General features: G+C 41.6%; 1 protein-coding gene across 2 annotated transcripts in view; it reads right to left on the bottom strand.

Moving 5' to 3' along the window:
- The window catches only part of LOC144526488 (receptor-type tyrosine-protein phosphatase N2-like), a 313,934-nt gene that overhangs the window by 107,552 nt on the left and 185,926 nt on the right, over nt 1-20,456 (bottom strand). For both annotated transcript variants that reach the window (XM_078263997.1, XM_078263998.1), the window contains one exon: nt 8,820-8,884. In XM_078263997.1, the coding sequence (XP_078120123.1) occupies nt 8,820-8,884 (65 nt within the window). The remainder of the gene's footprint in view (nt 1-8,819; nt 8,885-20,456) is intronic.

Genomic DNA, 20,456 nt, shown 5'->3' with positions numbered 1-20,456 from the left:
AGACAGGAATACATTCTCAGTGAAATCATTATCAAAGCCGTTCATTATGGTTCGGTGGGTAGAATGGGACATAAACAATGCTGCAAGGGTGACAGGGTTCTACTTAAAAAATCTTCTCCAATATTGTAAATGAGGAGCAGCTCTGAAACCCAGATTATCTGTTGTTAATACAGCTTGCTGCTCCTCAGATCTCTGCAGGGTAAATCCAGACAGCTAGCTAGACTATCTGTCCAATCTGAGTTTTCTGTTGCACGACTAAAACTACTTTTGAACGTACACATGTTCCACCAAAACAAGTTCCTTCCTGAGACTATTTAGCTGAGGCACCGTGGCTCCATCCAGAGCTTAGCACCGCCCAAGATGATTGTGATTGGTTTAAAGAAATGCCAATAAACCAGAGCATGTTTTTCTCCAATCCAGGAATGCTGTGTGGACTCCGCTGGACTCCGCTGGACTCCGCAGCGCTGTGGAGGAAGGTCTGGCGATGTGAGACTACGTTATCGGAAACATTTCTCATGCTGTAAAAAAGTACTGAGTGCCGATAGTTAGCACTTATAAATGCTAGCTCGGCTTCCCCTTACAGTCACCGTCTTCTGAAGCGATGCTGCTGTATGGGCTCTACATTACTTATTTTTCCGCTGCAGAGAAGGGTTATCTGTACATTTTTTAAAAGGCTTGAGACAGCAGAAGGAGGCCAAATTAGATGATCCATCTACTTTTTGGGCAGATGTTCTTTTTTATTGTGCATTTACATCCGGCTGACATCCAATCACAACGTGAGCCAGATCGCCTCCAGATCTCGTAAACTGTAAACTGTAAAATTAACTAATGACTAACTGACTTTGACAAGTTAAAACAGGGTTTCCCTTTAAGAATCTAAACATTTACAGTCCAACCAACCAAACACTGCAGCAGCTGATGAGTTTGATCCTCTCCAGCTCAAAGCAGCTGCTTTCATTTTTAATACTTGAAGCAACAAGCGAGTCTGTGTAAATGTGAGTATGTATGCCTGCCTGTATTCTTATGTAGTGAGTGTGTTAAGTGCTGATGAAAAGGGCCATCTACTATTGTTTTTTTTCTCGTTTTTTTTCATTAGCTCCTTCCCTCCTCCATGCCTCCCTCTATTTTGTGAAATCGACAGACAGATTGGAAGCGCTTTGATTTGTGGTGAACAAAACGGCCTGGGTGGAGGGGGATTAGTGCCACTCCAGGACAATTATAATCTGTTTGCTGCCACGGCAACCTTATCTCCTACCTCCCTCCCAACACACATACACACATTCTCTTAATTGGACGCAAGTCTCAGAGTGAAAACTGAGCTGAGTTATCTGTGGCCTCGAAGAGGCTGTGTTCAATCGCTAAGCCACGTGAGGTAACAGCGGTAAGACTGGAGAAAAATGGAGAAAGCCTGAAGTCATTTAACTAACAGCAGTGAGTCGTACGAACCTTTATAAAAAACTTAAATGAGGATGTTTGAGATTTCTATGAAGGCTTGTAATCTACCAAAGCCACTGAGTCGTCACTGTGTGAATAATGAAACCAAAAAAACATGTTTATTTCCTGATCCAAGAGGCTGGGCCATGAAAGGGTCACTTCACTACCATTTTTTTTCAACCTGGACCCAATGTTCCTATGTTGTCGTGTTTAAGTGACTGATGGGGAACAATAATCTTTCAATCCAGGTTGGAAAAATGGTAGTGACCCTTTAATGGAGTGTTATATTACATATCAGTGGAACATACTGTACAACCTAATGTCATCTAATACAACATCTCCGCCATGAATTCTACTTTAAATTATAAACATTAAAGGTTTGTGTTGATGTTGTGAGGTGATAATTCTACTGTTTATTATTGAGGTTGTAGTGAATGGTGGGGCTGTACTGGAGTGCATTCAAGTGTTTTCTAATATTTTGCCACCCTCCTCATGTGTGTAAATGGAAAGGACACATTTTAATATAATGCAGTCCAATACAACACCACCACCCACTACGACTGTGGGCAGCTGTGGCTCAGGTAGTAGAGCGCTCGTTTACCAATCGGAAGGTTGATCTCTGGGCCCTGCAGTCTACATGTCAAAGTGTCCAGACAGAAGACTGAATTGCCCTTGTATGGCAGCCTCGGCCACCACAACTTATTGACATTCCTTAATCTGTAGTTAGGTCTTTGAGAGGATTCGCCTTCACTTTATTTGTTTGTGGTGCTAAACCAGTTCATAAAGCTCCAATGTCAATTACCCAAAGGTTAAGAGGTAGCAACCACTTCACCTCAATGTCACCAATTTATTGTCATGCCATGTCAAACAAACGTTGCTTACATTTCGGCCTAATGGCTTCCGTCAGAGCATTCCTTACACCATATTTAACAGGAGAGCTGTGAGATGTGTAAGGTGGAAATGTGATGAGATTGTCAGATTTCATCCAGTTTATCAAAACACAGCTTCGGGGTTTGAGAGCTCTTAATGACACAGTGAAGACGTAAAGGTTTCCTCCACAAGGAACAGGGAAAAGGCCGAGGCAGACTAAAGGCCCTGACTCACCAAAAATACCGTCAGCCATCGGTCCAAGTTGGTCCGTCACCCTAGTTTTTGCGGTGTGTCACGCACTGTCGCTACTCATCAGCCTTCGTCTGTCTTTTTTTCGACATGTGACAGTGAGAGGAATACATCTGATTGGCTATTCAGCTTAAGCAAATTAGTGCGTGTGAAGAAATACGGTAGTAAGAAAGCAAGCAATCGACTGTTGAGAAGGCACACACAGAAGGCTCTTCTCATTTGTATTATCTTCATCTTATCTGATCAATCCAATACACATAGAGCTGTCAAAACTGGCAAAAAAGTTCCTTCTAAAAAAACACAGAGGTTCAAACTATTAGAATGATTTTTTTTTTCTTTTGCACATGATGTCCATAAGATGTACACTGAAATAAATAACTACTTGTGTAGGTATATTTATTTAAACATAAAGTATGTAGTAAGAAAGAGCAGGACTTCACAAGGTTACAAGTCAAAGATATTAAGTGCACAATGTTGTTCTCTGAAGGCGTGATTTGTAATTTAAAGGCACAAATTACGAACTGAATTTATTGAATTTCAATTCAAATATCTTTATATATCCCCTGGGGGCAATTTTAAAGCATGAGGAGTAGTTCTGACAATGAATACATATAATAAATACACACAATGCCATTTACCATAATAATGAAAAATAAAAAAACCAAAAGAATTAAAGTGTGAACGTGCAACAGGAGAAGAGCAGCAGCAGTTTTATAATAAAAATGATTGTCCATCCGTGACTGTTACATTTAGGTATGAGGACGTTCTGCTGCCACTGATAGGGACTAATTTAGGAAATGCTTTTGTGGGTCGTGTGAGGGGTTAGGAAGAAACAACCTGTGCGGTCGAATGGGTGGGGAGGACTTGTTGCATCGAAGATATATCAATAGCATGGCTCTTAAACACATTTTCAAAACTACTGAATAAGTGGATTCTTAAACCACTGAGTGTCTCTCCGACAAGTTTGGGCTAAAGCTGTTTTTTAGATTTCTTGTTAACAGACTGACATGTCCCTCAGTACATTTTGCATTCCCTGATTTATTCAAGGGTTGCCTTTCTTTGGTTAATTGCCTGCACTTAAAGTTAGAGAAGCAGATATGTCCACTAAACACATCACATCAATATGCTTACTGGAGCTTCAGTGCATATGTCCTGAATTCCAAAGAACATTAAAAGCAGCCTTGAGAAAAGATGGATTACTGCCTTAAATTCTCAGAAACATTATACGTGAGGAATTTGGAAGTGTGGTCACAAATCATAAATGACCCACAAAGAAGGAAGAGCAGGCCTAATGGTTAACACTGTGGCCTCACAGCAAGAAGTAGGCCTGCACGATTCGGGGAAAAATATGAATCACGGTTTTTTAGCTTAGAATTGATATCACGATTTTCTGCCACGATTTTTTTCTCACGAAGCGTAATGTTTATTGCACACATGAACCATGACAAAACAAAACAAATTGGCAGTACCAAACATAGATGTTTTTTTTGGCACCTATAGCACATCTCATCACCAGCAGCCTGTCAACACAGAGGCTTCAATGAAGAGAAGGGAGAGCACTGCAGCGCTTTAAAACCTATTTTATACACTCCATGTTTAAAACTCACAGAAGAAAGTAGTAGCGTCTGTGATGCAGTCAGCTTTGCAGAAATTAAAAGAGAATCAAAGTCATTAAAAAAAATAAATAAAAAAAATAAAAAAGTTATTTAAAAATTAAATCGTGAACAGGGTGAATCGAGATCGCGATTTTATAACGATTAATCATGCAGGCCTAGCAAGAAGGTACCTGGTTCCAACCCAGGTCGTCCCGGGCCTTTCTGTGTGGAGTTTGCATGTTCTCCCCGTGTCTGCGTGGGTTTTCTCCGGGTGCTCCGGTTTCCCCCACCACCAAAAACATGTTCCCCTCCTTCTCTGCCGAGCTAATGTGGCCAAGCGTCTGGTGTCGTAAGGCTGCTGTGCATCACCCAGGTGGGTGCCACACATTGGTGGTGTTAGAGAGTAGTCCTCCCCCCTGAAGTGCTTTGAGTGTCTATGATAAAGCGCTGTATAAATGTAATGAATTAATATTATTGTTATATAACATAAAATAAAAGATAAGCCTTCACAATGTAATTTGAGGACCACAAACTAATGATTGTGTGGCATGCTACTTTCTCTATGTAATGTAGCTTATGGCATTAAAGTCTTATTTTCTGTTGATCAGTGTTGAAGAATTCACTGTAATTAAAAATGCAAACAGCAAATGTCCACACTCCTTCTACAGTAGGTGCTAAGCTTTTGCTATTGTTGACTTTACTAAGATGCTCATGTATGTGTTTATTAAGGGGGGACAATAAGACTCTAACATCTTAGGCAGCTATGTTTTCTTTCCTTCCTTATTCCACAAGACCCCCCAAGGAGGTGAAAGGATTACAAAAGAGACAGAAATAAAGTAAATGGACTTATTGCCCAGTAACTTAAATTAAGGCAAATACAATATAATGTGATCTCTGGGTTTTTGGTAGCAAAGACCATATCATTTAAATACACAGTAGTGTCCATGAATAAACACGACAGATTCTGTCTACAAATCTATAATAAAATCTGCAGATGCAAAAGAAATGGCACATCCAGCATCTGTACTCCACATGCTGGATTTTCAGGTGCATTAACTTTTACAACGCAACAATAATTTATGTTCTGTTTTACTGATCGACTGTTTGGTTTTATTGCATGCTAGTCTTCCTCATTACCTTTGCTGTGGCAACAACCACACAGGGATCAACAAATAGTCATGTTACCTTTGTTTCAAACAGGCACATACATATGCACAGGTATCAATGAGAAAATGAGAATGCATTTCTCCGCCCGCCAAATAAACGCTCAAACCTGCAGGCCTTTTCAAAATATCCTCACAGAGTCGAGCTGGAAAACACGTCCGGGAGAAAACATATTGCCTCCTCTGCACTGTATTTTTAACCTGTCAGCTGTGATGAAGTATGCTAATATTCTTATTTTACAGTGTATGATAAAACTATAATAAACACTGTATAGGGTGATGATGGATGTTTTGTTGCAGGTTGAGTCTCTCTGCTATTTCTCTATCTGGCAGCCTGTGATGGAGGGATTTTCTCTGCTTCTCTCACTCTCTCTCTCTCTTGCAACAGTGGTTCGATTGGCCATAATTGGCCCTGTTTGCAGCTAGGTATTGATCACCTCGTTGCACCCTCCATTCCACCCTTTCTACTCCACCCTCCCAACTTCCCTCATTTTCCTTACTTCCCTCCTCCCCCCTTTTCCAACTGTTTCTCTCTCAGACCTCGCTGCTGCTGCCTCTTTGATAAGCTTGGTGAATGGCGTGCCGTCATCGTTGCAGACTAACTCTTGAATCAATAGGCGAGTGCAGAGATGGTGGAGAATAGCAATGTTAAGAGACGAAAACCAATGGGGAGAGAGGCTGAGAGAGAAAGACAGAGGTGGAAGGGATGGAGTGGGTGCCAAACATCACAAATGCTGCTTAGTTATTTTAAGTATAAGTACAATTATAAAGCATGGACTACAATAAGTGAAAAAACATGAGAGAAAGGACAGAAATACAAGGCAGGGGAATTTGGTTGTTCAGAAAGTCAAACAATTGCATATTTAAAGCTCCATTGTGTACTTTTTGGAGTTGATTCTTAGCAAAAACCCCTTTGTTCTTTCACAAATATGTCTCATTCATGTGTAAATACTTCCACCAACTAATCAAAGTATTCTCGTACGCGTAGAATCTGACATTCAGAATCATTCAGAATACATACGAGCGAGTCGCTCGAATGACGGCCGCCATGTTGCGCCTCCATCTTTAAAATACTTTTGCCAAAGAGGGACATACCTCCGCCTTTCGCGTTTTTAAACTCAGTGGCACAGACTGTGACGAATGCCAGGGAGGGAGGGGGAGAAGATTACTTGCGACTGCTGGCAGATTTGAAAGCCTGTTGAAGATGGAGGATCACACCTATTCTCGAGGACATGTAACTGAGTCGCCAAGGAAGTTAAAAAGAGAATTAAACTGACAACGCAACAGGCAAAGCAACAAGACTAGAAAGTAATATTCAGTTGGTTGTCATATACAATTTCACCACTAGATGCGAGGAATTCTTACACAATGTAGCTTTAACGTTTTACCAACAATGTGCCTTTTAGAAAAAAAAGGACTAAAGGACATAAAAATCTGAGAAATGCAAGATATCAATAGAGATATGTGGGAAAATGTTTTTGTTAAATGCCTGAACTGCACATTTAAAAAATAATTTTTGCTAGGCTTCATATTTTCATACGTGGACACCCCTGTCCACATGCTTTGGTCTGTGGCTATTGTCAATGGTTTGCTGGGACCTTTTATTCCAATAAAGGGAAATGCTTCAGCATACAATGATATTTTAGACCAGTGGTTCTCAACCTTTTTTTGGCCAGCGCCCCCCGATCCATTATCCAGGTCCCTAACGCCCCCCATCAAATAAGATGTAGGCTAGTTGCCCCGAATATTAATGACTATTATTGTTGTTACTATTGTTATCACAAATAATCAAAAAAATCACATCATTGAATGACAAACAACATATGTATTAGTTTCCCAGATATCAAAAAGCCATGTGAATAGAAATTATATTTACAGGTGTTTAAAAAAGGCAACCATTTGACATTCAATTTAAATTAGGTAACAGCAGCCAATCAGAACCACTAGATATGTAACATTCAAACTTTAATTAGGTATTACAAACACTAACAGTAGCCAATCAGAAACAGCTAGCAATGTAACATTCAAATCTATTTTTCATTCAAATCTAAATCTATAATCAAGTTGTTCCAACGGAAAACAAGCTGCCACTTATCAAGGGGTAAAAGCAGAAGGAAATACGTTTACAACCTTTGAAAGTTAGTGAGAGCCCTTTGTTGATGCTTAGAAGAGTTTAGGTTTGCTATCGCCTGTCTTCTTGCAAGTAAATAGCAGAAAAAAACGTTTGAAGAAACGCAACCCCACATCGCGCTGTCTACAAGTCTACTTGTGCTATATTGGGGGGGTTAAAGAACACAACATGAAGTCGCACCACCCTGCGGCGATTGCTTTTTTTCTTCTGAACACAGCTTCACGCTGAAGTACGGAGCTCATTTAAGATGATGCTCTGATGTCCCGTTTCCATGAAGGCGACACGGAGCTGCGCCAAACAAAGCTGACAGAAGCACATAGGAGAAGAAGAGTTCTGATCACCGTCTCGTCCAGTTGCAGTGCTGTAAACTGGCAGCTTTTAATGTAGCAGACCACTGTTTTTTGCAAGTAGTTTAAAGTGTAAACATGTATTGATATTGGGAATCTTTGGTTTAAACTAGCTTTCAAACAAACGCCCCCCAAAGGCACCTCAACGCCCCCCTTCCTAAAATATTGCTTCCAGCGCCCCCCGTCATCTTCTGAATGCCCCCTGGGGGGCAGTACCGCCCCCGTTGAGAAACACTGTTTTAGAAAATCGAGTGCTTCCAACAGACGCTGCTCCTTTGCGTCGAAAGGAGCCAGTTGAGGTGGTTCGGGCATCTGGTAAGGATGCCCCCTGGGCGCCTCCCTAGGGAGGTGTTCCAGGCACGTCCAGCTGGGAGGAGGCCTCGGGGAAGACCCAGGACAAGGTGGAGGGATTATATCTCCAACCTGGCCTGGGAACGCCTCGGGATCCCCCAGTCGGAGCTGGTTAATGTGGCCCGGGAAAGGGAAGTTTGGGGTCCCCTGCTGGAGCTGCTACCCCCGCGACCCGACCCCGGATAAGCGGGTGAAGATGGATGGATGGAGTGCTTCCAACTTTGTGGCACTTTATGGAAGGTTCTTTTTTGTTTCAATGACAATGTTCCCCTATGCACAAAGCCAGGTCCATAAAACTTTTTTTAATCCCAGTTTGGTGTGAAATAACTTGACTGGCCTGCAGAGAGTCCTGAAACAACCCCATCCAACACCTTTGGGATGAACTGGAACGCCAACTGTGAGCCAAACCTGATCACCCAACATCTGCGTTGGACCTCACTGACGCTCTTGTGGCTGACTGGGAAAGAAATCCCTGCAGCCAGCTTCCAAAAGAGTTGAGGCTGCTAATATATACAGTAGCAGTAGATGAATGCCCATGGTTGGGGTTGTCCACATACTTTTGACCCTTTAGTGATTCTGTTGCTTTTGGTTGAATACTCATATTATAATTTGTTACTATCCACCTTAACTTTCGATTTAAATTGACAGTGAAAAGAAAAGTGTAAACTTATGTACTCACATCGGTGACCCCGGCCTCCAGGATGCTGACCTTGGCTTCCTTCTCCAGAGCCTCTTTCTGGTGAACTACAGTATGAAAAGAACAGAGAATAAGAAAAGCAACCATCCATGAACTGAAACATGTAAAAAACATAGGTAGATAGATAGATAGATAGATAGATAGATAGATAGATAGATAGATAGATAGATAGATAGATAGATAGATAGATAGATTATGACCCCGGCCTGTGTTTGTAGAAATAAGCAGCCCCACATAAAGTCATTGGTTTACGAAACTAAATCTGCCAAACAATAATCTACACAAACAGCCAGGGGCGTCGGACTGGGGGGAAAAAGGGGACTGAGTATCCAGGGCCCTCATGTGAGGAGGGCCCAAAAAGATGCTAGAATGAATAGCTGTGGTTGCGGGGAGGGGCCCATAGAAAACGCCTTTCTACAGGGTCCAGAATTTTGTGCTACACAACTGCAAACAGCAGTAACTTCCCAACACAGCAATCAACATTACAGTATTTTAAAGTAAATAAACATTCCAATTTGATTAATCCCTGGTGTCCGCAATAATGTGCAGTATGCATCCGTATGTGTGCAGACGCTGCAATAATTAATGGTACGAAATCCACCAAAGCAGCTTTTTAAACTCTGCGCTCGACTGATTCAAAGAAAATCAATAACTTCCTTCTTCATCCTAACACAGTTTATACAGCAGATCCAGAACCGCATTGATCCAAAACACCTTTAACCAATAAAAACTTTACAGATGACTAAAAAGCATCCTGAGTCTACAAACGTAAAATGTTCTACTGTCATTTTTATATATTAGAGCTGTAAGATTGCATTATCATTAATGTGTTTTGTTAATGTCCTTCAAGGACTTTAAGAAAATAAAGTTGATGTGAACATTTAGGTCAAGCACCGCTGTGCCTACGACAGCCAAACAGAGCTGTAGACTCTTAAATCTTGTTGATTTATGACTTTATGTGTACAGAAGATTTTGCACTAGGGACTGCATTAACACCACCATGATGGTGTTTAGTTTTTTTGCTGTTTACTACACTTTAAAACATTTCTTTTTACATTTTCAGATATGACGCTCCTATCTCAAGCCATATCTCAAACTTGTGATGTGGTGAGCAGGTACAGTAGGACGTCAAAATCATATGGTATGGTTGTTGACATGTCATATTGACTATTAAATGGGGGTGTATACTTTTTTATGAAAAGTTCAGTAAGGAAGATCTTTTCTCCCTTTACATACTCTATGTCTAACTACAACTTTTCTTTAAACTAATGTCAGTGCCTCGCCTACACTGAAGTTTGACAGGTGGTGAAGGTGGGGATGTCATTGTGGTTATCATGTGAGCACTTCTCAGACACAAATGTTTGCTGAATTAGGCCAACACCTCCACAGGTCTCAACAATAAATGCTGCCGTTCCAGAACCAAATGAGCTATTACTGTAGCATATCTTCACTTAATGAAATATGAGCTTCTAACCTGACCTGCCGCAAGGCAAATATTACAATACATTTCCACACAAATAGAATTAATATCTGAACAAAGTTCTTTTTTTCATCGCTTTAAAGGGAAACAAATGGAGGGCTACAATTGAAATTCACAGCAGAGCACATATTAAAGCCACGAACAAAATGTTATGAAAAAAAAAAAGGATTCATAATTACATTCACTTTACTTTGCATCTGAATACACCGGTGTGGAGACAGAGAGTGAGTCTCCTTTGTTGACACACCAGGCAGATGAAGGATATGCAAATAGCGAGCCTTGACCTCTGCCACAGTCCTCCAAATTCAGATTTTATTATCCAGTCTTTCAATCTATCAGAGCATGATTTGATAGTGTTGCCATGTGTTGCCACCACAGACTTTGACCTTAAACACCATTCCCCAAATAAGTAGCTCTTTACAGTATAACCACCTAATTCACCTCTAGGCAAAGAAACACTATGTTAGCACTTACATCTCTCTAAAACCTAAACACATAAAGGGTCATTTTTCAAACCCATTTTTCCATGCATTTGTGTCTAATAGACTGATGTGACCAAAAGTCTTTGAAATTGGGCAGTATTGAGCGAGATCGCAGTGACCGGCTGGCGCATCCCGAGCTGCAATGTTACCTAATGGGGCAATTGGCACTCTTGGACTTGTTGTCCCCCCTCGGTCTTGTTGTCCACCCAGGACAGTAGAATGGCAGTCGGGAAAAAGGCATTCTGGGAGTCTCTTGTTTGGGAGTAGGCTACAGAAATTAGGCAATAAATTCCTGTTATTTAAAAGATTTTCAGTGCCATGGCCTATTTAAAATGATTTCGCCAATGTGGTTGAGGTCATTATTGTTCAATGACCGCCCGTATTCATTTGAGCCAGAGTAGACTATAGGCTACGGACGTAGAGCGGACGAGGTGAGAGAGCGAGAGAGCACGGCAGCGGGCGGAGGAGGGGGAAGCAGCGGCTGGAGGGCTGCGAGGCTCGGCAAATTGGTGGAGCTTGTGTGTGTGCTGTGCCCCTATATGCCCAAAGAATATGTTTTCAGAAGTGGGACCTGTTGCTGCCAGATATCTGTGGTCTGGATGTATCCAGTGATAGACCTCGGACACAACGCTTTGTCACCACGTCAAAGGATTCCCCCCCTCTAATCAACAGGGCTGTGATAGAGACATGAGCAAATACCAACCATTGTCTTTATTGAAAATCTTTTAGATAACACAAAACCATGGATCTATTATCCTATTGACCGCACGAAACACTGCACAGTCTCTCAGTCTCTCTCTCTCTTGCACTGTCTCACCTCGTCTGCTCTTCATCCGTAGCCTGTAGCCTACTCTGGGTCAAATGAATACAGGTGGTCATAACTATAACGACCTCATCCACCTTGTTGAAATCATTTAACCAGGCTATTACATAGCAGGAGCCTATATTTTCTGTATCTTACTAGGAAACAACATACTCCCAAACGCCTTTTTCCCGACTCACGTTCCACTCTCCACACCGCTGTCTTCAGACAACAAGTCACCTCGTGAGATCGATAATGTTGTCAGACACTTTTAATAACAATCTGAGCCTGTGGCAAAAACGATCAATTTTAATGGACAAAAATTGAGGGTGCCAATTGCCCCATTAGGTTACATAGCAGCACTGTATGTGTCAGCCCATCTCTTCATTCTCGCTCAATACTGGACCAAATTCAAAGATTTGGTCACATCAGTCTATTAGACACTAATGCATAGGGAAATAGGGTCCAGATTGAAAAAAAACTGAAATTAGTGTGTGCATCTTTTGGTTACTGCATTATACCTTTAAGCATGTTATATGACGGCAGGTATTCATAAAGTATGGAAATTAGACTCATACTGTAGTAAAACCAATGTGAACTGTTGCAAATGGAGAAGCAGCAGACTAGTCGGCGTCCAAGCCCCAGAAAGAGATGTATGAACATCTTGTCGGCGATAGCCAAGACAGAAATGTCTTAATAGTGCTGTGAGCAGGTAGCAACTGCAGGCTTGGCTCCCTTCAGCAGGAAATAGAAGCTGAAGTGGCTGAATTGGTTTGTCAGCGTTGCCTCTTCTTGTGTTCACTGAGCAGCATCTGAACAGACTTGTGGTTCAGTGTTACACATGTCTGAAGGAGACGTCGGTAGCTTCTTGTTTGGGTTCTCCCACCTCTTCAGCACACTGCCGTCTCAGGAGTTTTCCATCACTTGTCAAAGGTAAAACAGCTGTTGTGACATCACTAAAAGGGGTGTGGTCAGAAGTGCAACATGCATGAATGGTTCAGGCCATAGAGAGCAGTGCAGCAGCTCTATGTACCGTATTGATCCAAATATTAGATTTTTTTTTTCTCCTGGAAATGCGTCTGAAAAAGTGGGGTCGTCTTACATTTGGGGTCTAGACTTTTTTATGTTAATACACCCACAACAACAGATGTCGCCAACAACACATAATGAGTAAAATGTGTTGCCTTCCTAACTGAAGTCAGTCACCGTCCCTCACAGCTAGCTAGTGCCAGGGCCTGAAACAGGGAGAGACACAGCAATCGTCTCCAACAAAATGTCCCACCTCAGGGGCTGCAGCCTTCCGAGGCCACAGGCTCGAAGTCTACAAGCATTTCCTGTTTGCATCGAAGCGCCGCTCCTGTCGCCTAGCAACCTTGACAGCTGTAGCTGATAAGTGATCCAAAAGGTAACTGCAGCACAGAAATAGAGCAAGTGTTACCATTTGGTCAAGTGTTTCAAAGAGAGAACAAAAAATAATAAACCCTCATGTACATGTGAACATCTCTTGTCTCTGAGACCCAGAGCTCCAGTCAGCTCACAGCGGGCTCTTTGAGCAGGACTGGCCAGCCAGATATCTAGCTGGTTTTAGAGCGTAAGAGACGTCTTCTGTTTCAACAGCCAATAGAGAAGTCAGCTGGTATAAACTATAGAAATGAAATGATCCATAATCCATTTTATCTTAATGTTACTGTTACAAACAGCTGGTCGAAATGGCAGAGTTTTAGGCGGAGCCTCAACGACCACCTGAAAGCACGGTAACATTATATGGTGGAGCGAGATAGAGAGTGACTGAAGAGCGGGAGCGCCCAGCGGCGTTGGAACAAAGCCGTGAATCAGAGAAATAAAACGTGTTTTCGCCGATTCATCTCTAGAAATATAACTGTATCTCACTGTCACTAACGTTATCCACATTCATATTTAGACGAAACAAATGATATATCCAGATACAAAAAGCCTAAAAGTCGGTAATTAGAATGGACGTACAAAGAGGCGTTGTCATGGAGATGTTACAGCCAGAGAAAATGTTACCGTGGTCCTCAAAGCTTCCAAGAGATTGACAGGAGAGTGTGTGTTTACGTAATGATAGGATGTCCATTACCAGCCGGAGGCCTTGGAAACATTTACCGTTAAAATGTGACACATTCATCTAAAAAGATATTCAAAATATTATTTAATTTAAAAGATGTTAAAAACAACAGCCTCCCTTGTTTTATTCAATGTGTTTTTAATAGAATTATTTTGAAATTAAATTATTTTCCTCATAAAAACAAGATTTGGTCTTCAAAAGTATTTTTCCCAAAATGAGTCTTGAAAGAGGGGGGGGTCGTCTTATATTCGGACCAATACGGTAATTAACTGTAAATTTTCTTAGCTGCACTTTCTCCTGGTTACTTGATGTGAATGCCGCCTTGCAACTCTTACTGCTTACTTGTATTTGAATTAGTATTGAATAAAAACAAAGTGTACCTCTTTTACGGCCACACTGTTTGTAGTTATGTTTAGGCAACAAAACTACTATTTAAGAAAAGCATCGTGGTTTGGGTGAAAGTCAGATGTTGCTTTATTTCTGGTTATGCACGTGATGGTGAAGTTCAAAAAAAACATGCTGTTTACATTTAGTTTCAAAAGTGACACAAACCCTAGTCTCCTGGATGAAAGTCCTGTGTTTGTTTGACCCATCCTTAGCGCTCCTATACTTTGTCCCATTACGTTCTGCTTTGCTCCTGTCATAACTGTCATAAAATGAGTCATAATTGCTGATTGAACAAACAACCTATGGAAGCGTTTTTTCGTGGGAGGAAAGTCTCACATTTCACCTTATCCATCATGATCCAGTGTGTAGGTTTGGGTTAGTGTCAGGGCGTACCAGAAAGTTGGTCTTGCAATGGCTGCTGCACCACTCTGTTTCTGCCATTACGTGCTGGTAGGGTGGAGCCCTTAGGGCCAGGTTACGGTAGAAAAAAAGTTTGTGCAGTATGTCGAAGCTGTGGGGGCAGGAGATTTCCAAAGCTATTCGAGCATCTGACAAGTACTTCTAGAGGAGTCGACTGCCCCCTAGTCTGGCCTCCAGAGTACAGTCAGTGGCTGGCAAAGGATATTGAAACAATTTAAGAAGACCGTTTAAAGCTGACATTGTGCTGCTGGCCAAAAATGCAGAGCTGTCGCTTTTTTTGCCGGATATCATGTCTTGATATTAAATTTTTTTTGGGAGAGATAAGGTGCCAATGGATTGATTACTCTAAAATGTATTAAAGGATTTTAATTAAGTTAAATGAAACACAGCCAGTGATGGTAAATAGCAGGCAACTTTGGGACCAGACCAGTGAAACAAGTAAAAACTCTGCTGCCTTTCTTTAATTGGTAAAGCAAAACCTATTTGAGTTGCATCTGCAGGATAGCCTAATTGACACCCACACACAAACAACCCACACCCACCCCCCCACCCACACACACACACACACACACACACACACACACACACACACATACAGACACACACCTACATACAAACAAACACAAACACGTTTAATTCCTGAAACAGAACCCGCGTAAAAGGCCTAACATATCGACACACAAACAAACATGAAAGCACTCAACATGATTTTTGTTAGGAGGGAATCTTAAACTTTGCAGCATCACGGGCGTCCGTCTGGTTCCCCGGAGAGATTTGCCGTGCGGCCAGCGAGCTTGACTGCATCACAGACGGCGAGCTACCTCTAATTAGCCAACAAGTCTTTGGACCCCCGCAACACCGCAGCACTGCGGCTTCTTCACAATGTAGCCAGAAGCTACCCGAACCATCTATTCCTCTCCTCTCCTGCAGACTACAAATGAGTCCAAGTCGCATTAGAGCACTGCTTGTGAATAGGCGAACCGAGGTGCCTCATTTGTACCCTAGTGAGCTTTCTTGCCAAAACCCAGATTGGATCCATTTTTAAGAAGCAACAATTGGCTGGGTGTCGTGATCAGACCGACTGGTGACTTCTCTTTTAGGCTGGCTGGCAGTGCAGTGTGAAAATAAGCCATAATGTGACAAAATGGGAATGAAGCTGCGATGGAATACAGACTGAGGGCGAATGCAAGGGAAATGATCTATACTCAGATTATTTTCTTTTTTCCATTTCAAGAATATTCCATCTTTCATTGTACCTCTCAGATACATTTGGACTGCTGGGGAGAAATTGGGCCTAAAGGAAGTAACGAGGTCCAAATCTCATTTCTACAAAAGGGGCCCCTTTATTTTCCCTCCAAAACACACAGAGGCGCTTCATTTGTCACACCGGCTGCCCCTGTCCTGAATTTTGCTTTATGTTAACTCAATGTATCTGAGGCGCCTAGAGGGAAACACAGCGAGTGCCAGGGATTCAGAAATACTTCATTTTTCACTGTTGACAAAAGGGAAAGGCCCAGGCTGGCTCCACGAGTCCTGGACCAACAGAATAGATGCTTTTCCGGCACTGAGGGGTCGTTATTTCAACGTCTAGCCACACCCATACACCCACCCAACCTCCATACCTCTCACTCACCCTCCCGGGTACATTTCAGGAGTCATATAATGAGAAGAAAACAACAGCCATCCTTCAAAACCAAAGGCAAGGAGCGCAGTGGAGCTCCATCGCTGCAGTGACACAGTACAGAGATGTAATCACATTAGTTGATCATGAGAGCCACGATCCCTAGGCAAATTAAAATATATTACTGCCTGTTTTTTTTCTGTGCCCCTGTAAGATCCGGTCCAATCCACCCAACCATCACTGAATGTCTTGCAGATAATAAAAAAAACAACAACATGAAAACAAATGTGGCTAAAAGAAAAAGCAGCAGGGAAAATATTGCCGTTAAGGGACCGTTCAGTATTTATGGAATGGACCACTGGAAAATGGAAAATAGGGGAGGATCATGTCTTTTTATTTTTTGCTGAGGGGAGGGTCATCCAACATTTTTTAGTCTGGGCGGGGGGGTCACCCAACTTTTGTATTCATGAAAAGAGCTAAATTTCAAAGTGGCTTGTTTGGTGCATATTAATCCATGTAGCTCTCAGTCTCGGCCCCCTAGCTGATGGGTCTGACCGCATACATGGAGTTTGCTGGGGGGGCAGGAGGAGCACTGCCCCCCTGGTGGCTCAAACAGGTAATTGCATTGTTTCAAAAATGAGTGGAATAATTACGTCTGGCATGACCAGATATTTTATAAATATCTTAAATAACACAAAAGAACTAAATGGTGGTAGGTAATACAATACAAAAAATGAAACTTACTGTTGCACTAGTCTGGACATCTTGCCGTGCCATGGTTGCAATAAAGGTTTCCTAAATGCCATGCGTATAAATGTGATGTCAGCTTACTAATTGATTGCGGGTTTTGTGTAGATTTGGACTTTTATACGTTTATTCCACTTTGTTTAAACGGCGAAGTGGAGAGGCCTCGTTCACCTGTTTGGAGCTGATGGTGAATGTGATGCTTCTATCGGCCTTGCTGGATACACCGGGACTTTGTGGATCTCCTGATCGCTGTGGATGACTTTTTTTCCGTGTCATTGGATTACGGCAAAATACAGATTTAAGCGTCTGTCTATTGCGTTCCAAGACAGCCGTGCCGCGATTGGATTTCATCAGGGCGAATTGTTAAATTGTTACAATGTCATTTAAAAATAAACATATGTGTTTTGGAATATAATGTTCAGCTTCAGCACCTTTACCTATGTGCTAAAATATACAATGATGAAGCTCAGTGACAAGTCCATAGCAACCAGTGTTGAATGTCTTATTACCCAGTGTGCTTTGCTGAATGGTCTCAATGTTTTATTGTTTTATTTCATGTGAATACTAGTTTACTAGATGAGTAACTTAGTATTTGAAGTAATGCAGTAATGCAGGAAGTGTGCATTTAGTTCCCATGCTTATTGTGTTTCCACAACAATGTTAGTGAGTAAATCTACTGAAATGGCCCCCCCACCATAACAGAGGAATGGGATGTGTAAGATGAGAATGCAGAGGTTAACTCCTGTATGTCATGGCTGTAAAAATCAAATGGCGTCTGTACTTCTTTGCTAAGTGTAAACTTGCACGCAAGGGGAGGGTCATGCCTCTTTTTCAAATCATTTTGGAGGGTCATAGGAAAATTATTACTGACGAGGGGACGGTCAAGTCTTTTTAGGTTAGAGGCCACAAAACTCCTCCGGTGGCCCCTTAATTAAATAACGAACAGTCCCTAATATATCTTTTTAAAAAAGGTAAAAGAAAAAACGATCATAAAGTCAGGAGAAGTGAAGGTCTGCCATTTGTTTCAGCAGGTAAGCTTATTTGAGATACAAAAAAAACATCTGAGGAGTTTTGTGCCCAAATGACATAAGCAGTATATGAAATACAGTACACTTACAACAGGAAAGGATGTAAAAAATATCCGGTTACACTTTACTTTACTTGAAGGTATCTGACAGTATCATGAGTGACATGATACTGTCATGAACGTGTCATAAACATTATAAACAAATCATAAACGTTTATGACATAATGCTTCTTTAAGTGTCATTCGGTTTTTGTCATGACAAGTTATGGTTATGGTTATGGTTATGGTTAGGATTCGGGTTCATGTGTCATGACTGTGTCATGTGTTCATGACAGTGTCATGTCACTCTTATGTAGATACCTTCAAGTAAAGTGTTACCAAATATCCTTTTAGAAAGTCTACTGATACAGTCTTTACCAGTTGTGTTTTTTCTTGAAACGACACATTTTGTAAATGTACTCTTCATCTCATAATCAATGCTACGAGTCATGAGTATTTATGTCAAGCCAGGTTTGCTTGTTGGTTTTTCAAAAGCATCTTAATTAGATATGGTGTCGCTCTCACTTGCATTAATTTGATTTCCAATATCAACTTTTCAGCCTTCAATCTGTTCCGTGTTGATCTCCCCACTCCCCCGCCCCTGGGTGTTATTGCCTGCAGTGATCTAGCAGCAGTGGCTTGGGTTATATTTTTGTGTGTGTGTGGGTGGGGGGGGGGACATTGAAGACAATGCCATGTGTAATTAAATTCAAAAGCAGGGGGCCGAAATGGCATCTAGGGCCACCTGGGGGACGAGAGACCATTAAGTGAGTAGAGAGAGGGAGAGAGAGATGTAAAGATTGAGAGAACAGAAAAAGAACGGGAGATGAAGGAGGGGGAGGGGAGGAAGAAAGAAAAATGAGGAAGAGGAGTTGGTTTAAGTTGGAATGAGGAGAGGAGAGGAGGACAAAAGACAAAAGGAAAGAGACGGAGAACACGGGAAACCAAGAAGTACAAGAAGCATGCTAAATAATGTAGCAAAAGGTTAGCTTTCATTTTTCAGTTAGATTAGATGGCTGACTTCTTCCACTCTGTTTCCTGGCCAGGTACAGCCATGTGGCGCCTATAACGCCAACGTCTGACTAAACTACGCTGTAGCCTAGCAATGACAGGCGGACACAATTGGTTCCTTCAAGGTGATACATATAAATGCATGGAACCTTTTGAGTTTTGATACTTTTTGCAAAGCATGGCATCAGTTTCGGTGTCACATATCAAGTCAGATTTTTTTTTAATAATCTACTTTCAAAATTCCCTCCAAGATTTGCCTTCAAACTTTTTTTGTCTTTACAAAATGAGATCTGAATTTGCCTCCTGCAGTAGCATGATATAACCTCTTGCTGTAAAGTTAACATCTGGGTCATCGAGTCCACACCTCCCGTAATTGATGTTGAACTCAGCCGTTTGAATTACACAACAACCGTAATGTGTTTGTTTGCCTTGTTGTGTGAACACTGTTCACCGCTTTAATTGTTGGCATTTAGCTCTTCGCTTCTGCTCTGTTTGATTCCTTCCCATTTTAAAAGGCAGGTATTAAACACCTCTACTAGTTTACATAAACAATTCATTAAGCTGATATGACACTGGGGACCCCAGCAGGAAAACATATCTCCACCACCCACAACAATTAATGACCTCGCATCAACCAACGCCTCGCTGCACTGACACAGGAAGCCCTGTTCCAATAACAAGCATTCATTAGTTATGCACTATGAAATATAAACCTAAAGAAATCTGTGATATTTTTCTAACCTCTGTTTTTACTAGTATATTTTTTTTTAATCCACTGCCTGCTTGGCAATCACAAAGTATACAGACACTCTCACACTGGAGCAGTTGGGGAGTGTGTAAAAGAGGTTTTTCTTTCTGAGAGGGAATTGTCGTAAAAACTAATATTCCCCAAGTGGAGGTGACCTTTGAGAATTTGAGTCTTGAGTCATAAAACCCAATACTCCACAAATGGAAGTGACCTCCAGTGTGTGGGGGAAAAGACAAAATAAAACCCTGTTCTGGCTTAAAAAATGTGATGACAAACTGGCGCCGGCAGGCGGCGGAAATCTGAAATGGAATGAAGCCCACTCATGGCAGACAGCAGAAACACAGGAGTCGAACATGTCCCCCCACCCACCCCGGAACAACTACAAATAGACAAGCTTTGAAACAGCTTCTGTGGCGTCTCTTATGGGAGTTGTAGTTTTTGAATATATTAGTATATTTCTCATAATTAGAAGTTGGTAGTGTATAATTTTGGATACACCCTGGGGGTTATTTGGGATGGGGAACACACTGGTATCATCAGATTTTAAAAATATAATCGTTAAATAGTTGAAAATAGCTTATTACCATATTTGACAGTGCTTACAGTGGGGAAACTTTGAAAACCATATCTACATGAAAGCGGAGGTCTAGAGCTTTCTATAACAGCTGGTCCTATGTGTGTAGTACCTCTATAACAGCTGGTCCTATGTGTGTAGTACCTTCTATAACAGCTGGTCCTATGTGTGTGTAGCACCTTCTATAACAGCTGA

The sequence above is a fragment of the Sander vitreus genome, chromosome 12, assembly GCF_031162955.1.
Source record: "Sander vitreus isolate 19-12246 chromosome 12, sanVit1, whole genome shotgun sequence".
Taxonomy (NCBI): Eukaryota; Metazoa; Chordata; class Actinopteri; order Perciformes; family Percidae; genus Sander; species Sander vitreus.
The sequence above is the reverse complement of the archived record's forward strand: the minus strand, read 5'-3'. Positions and strand labels throughout refer to the sequence as shown.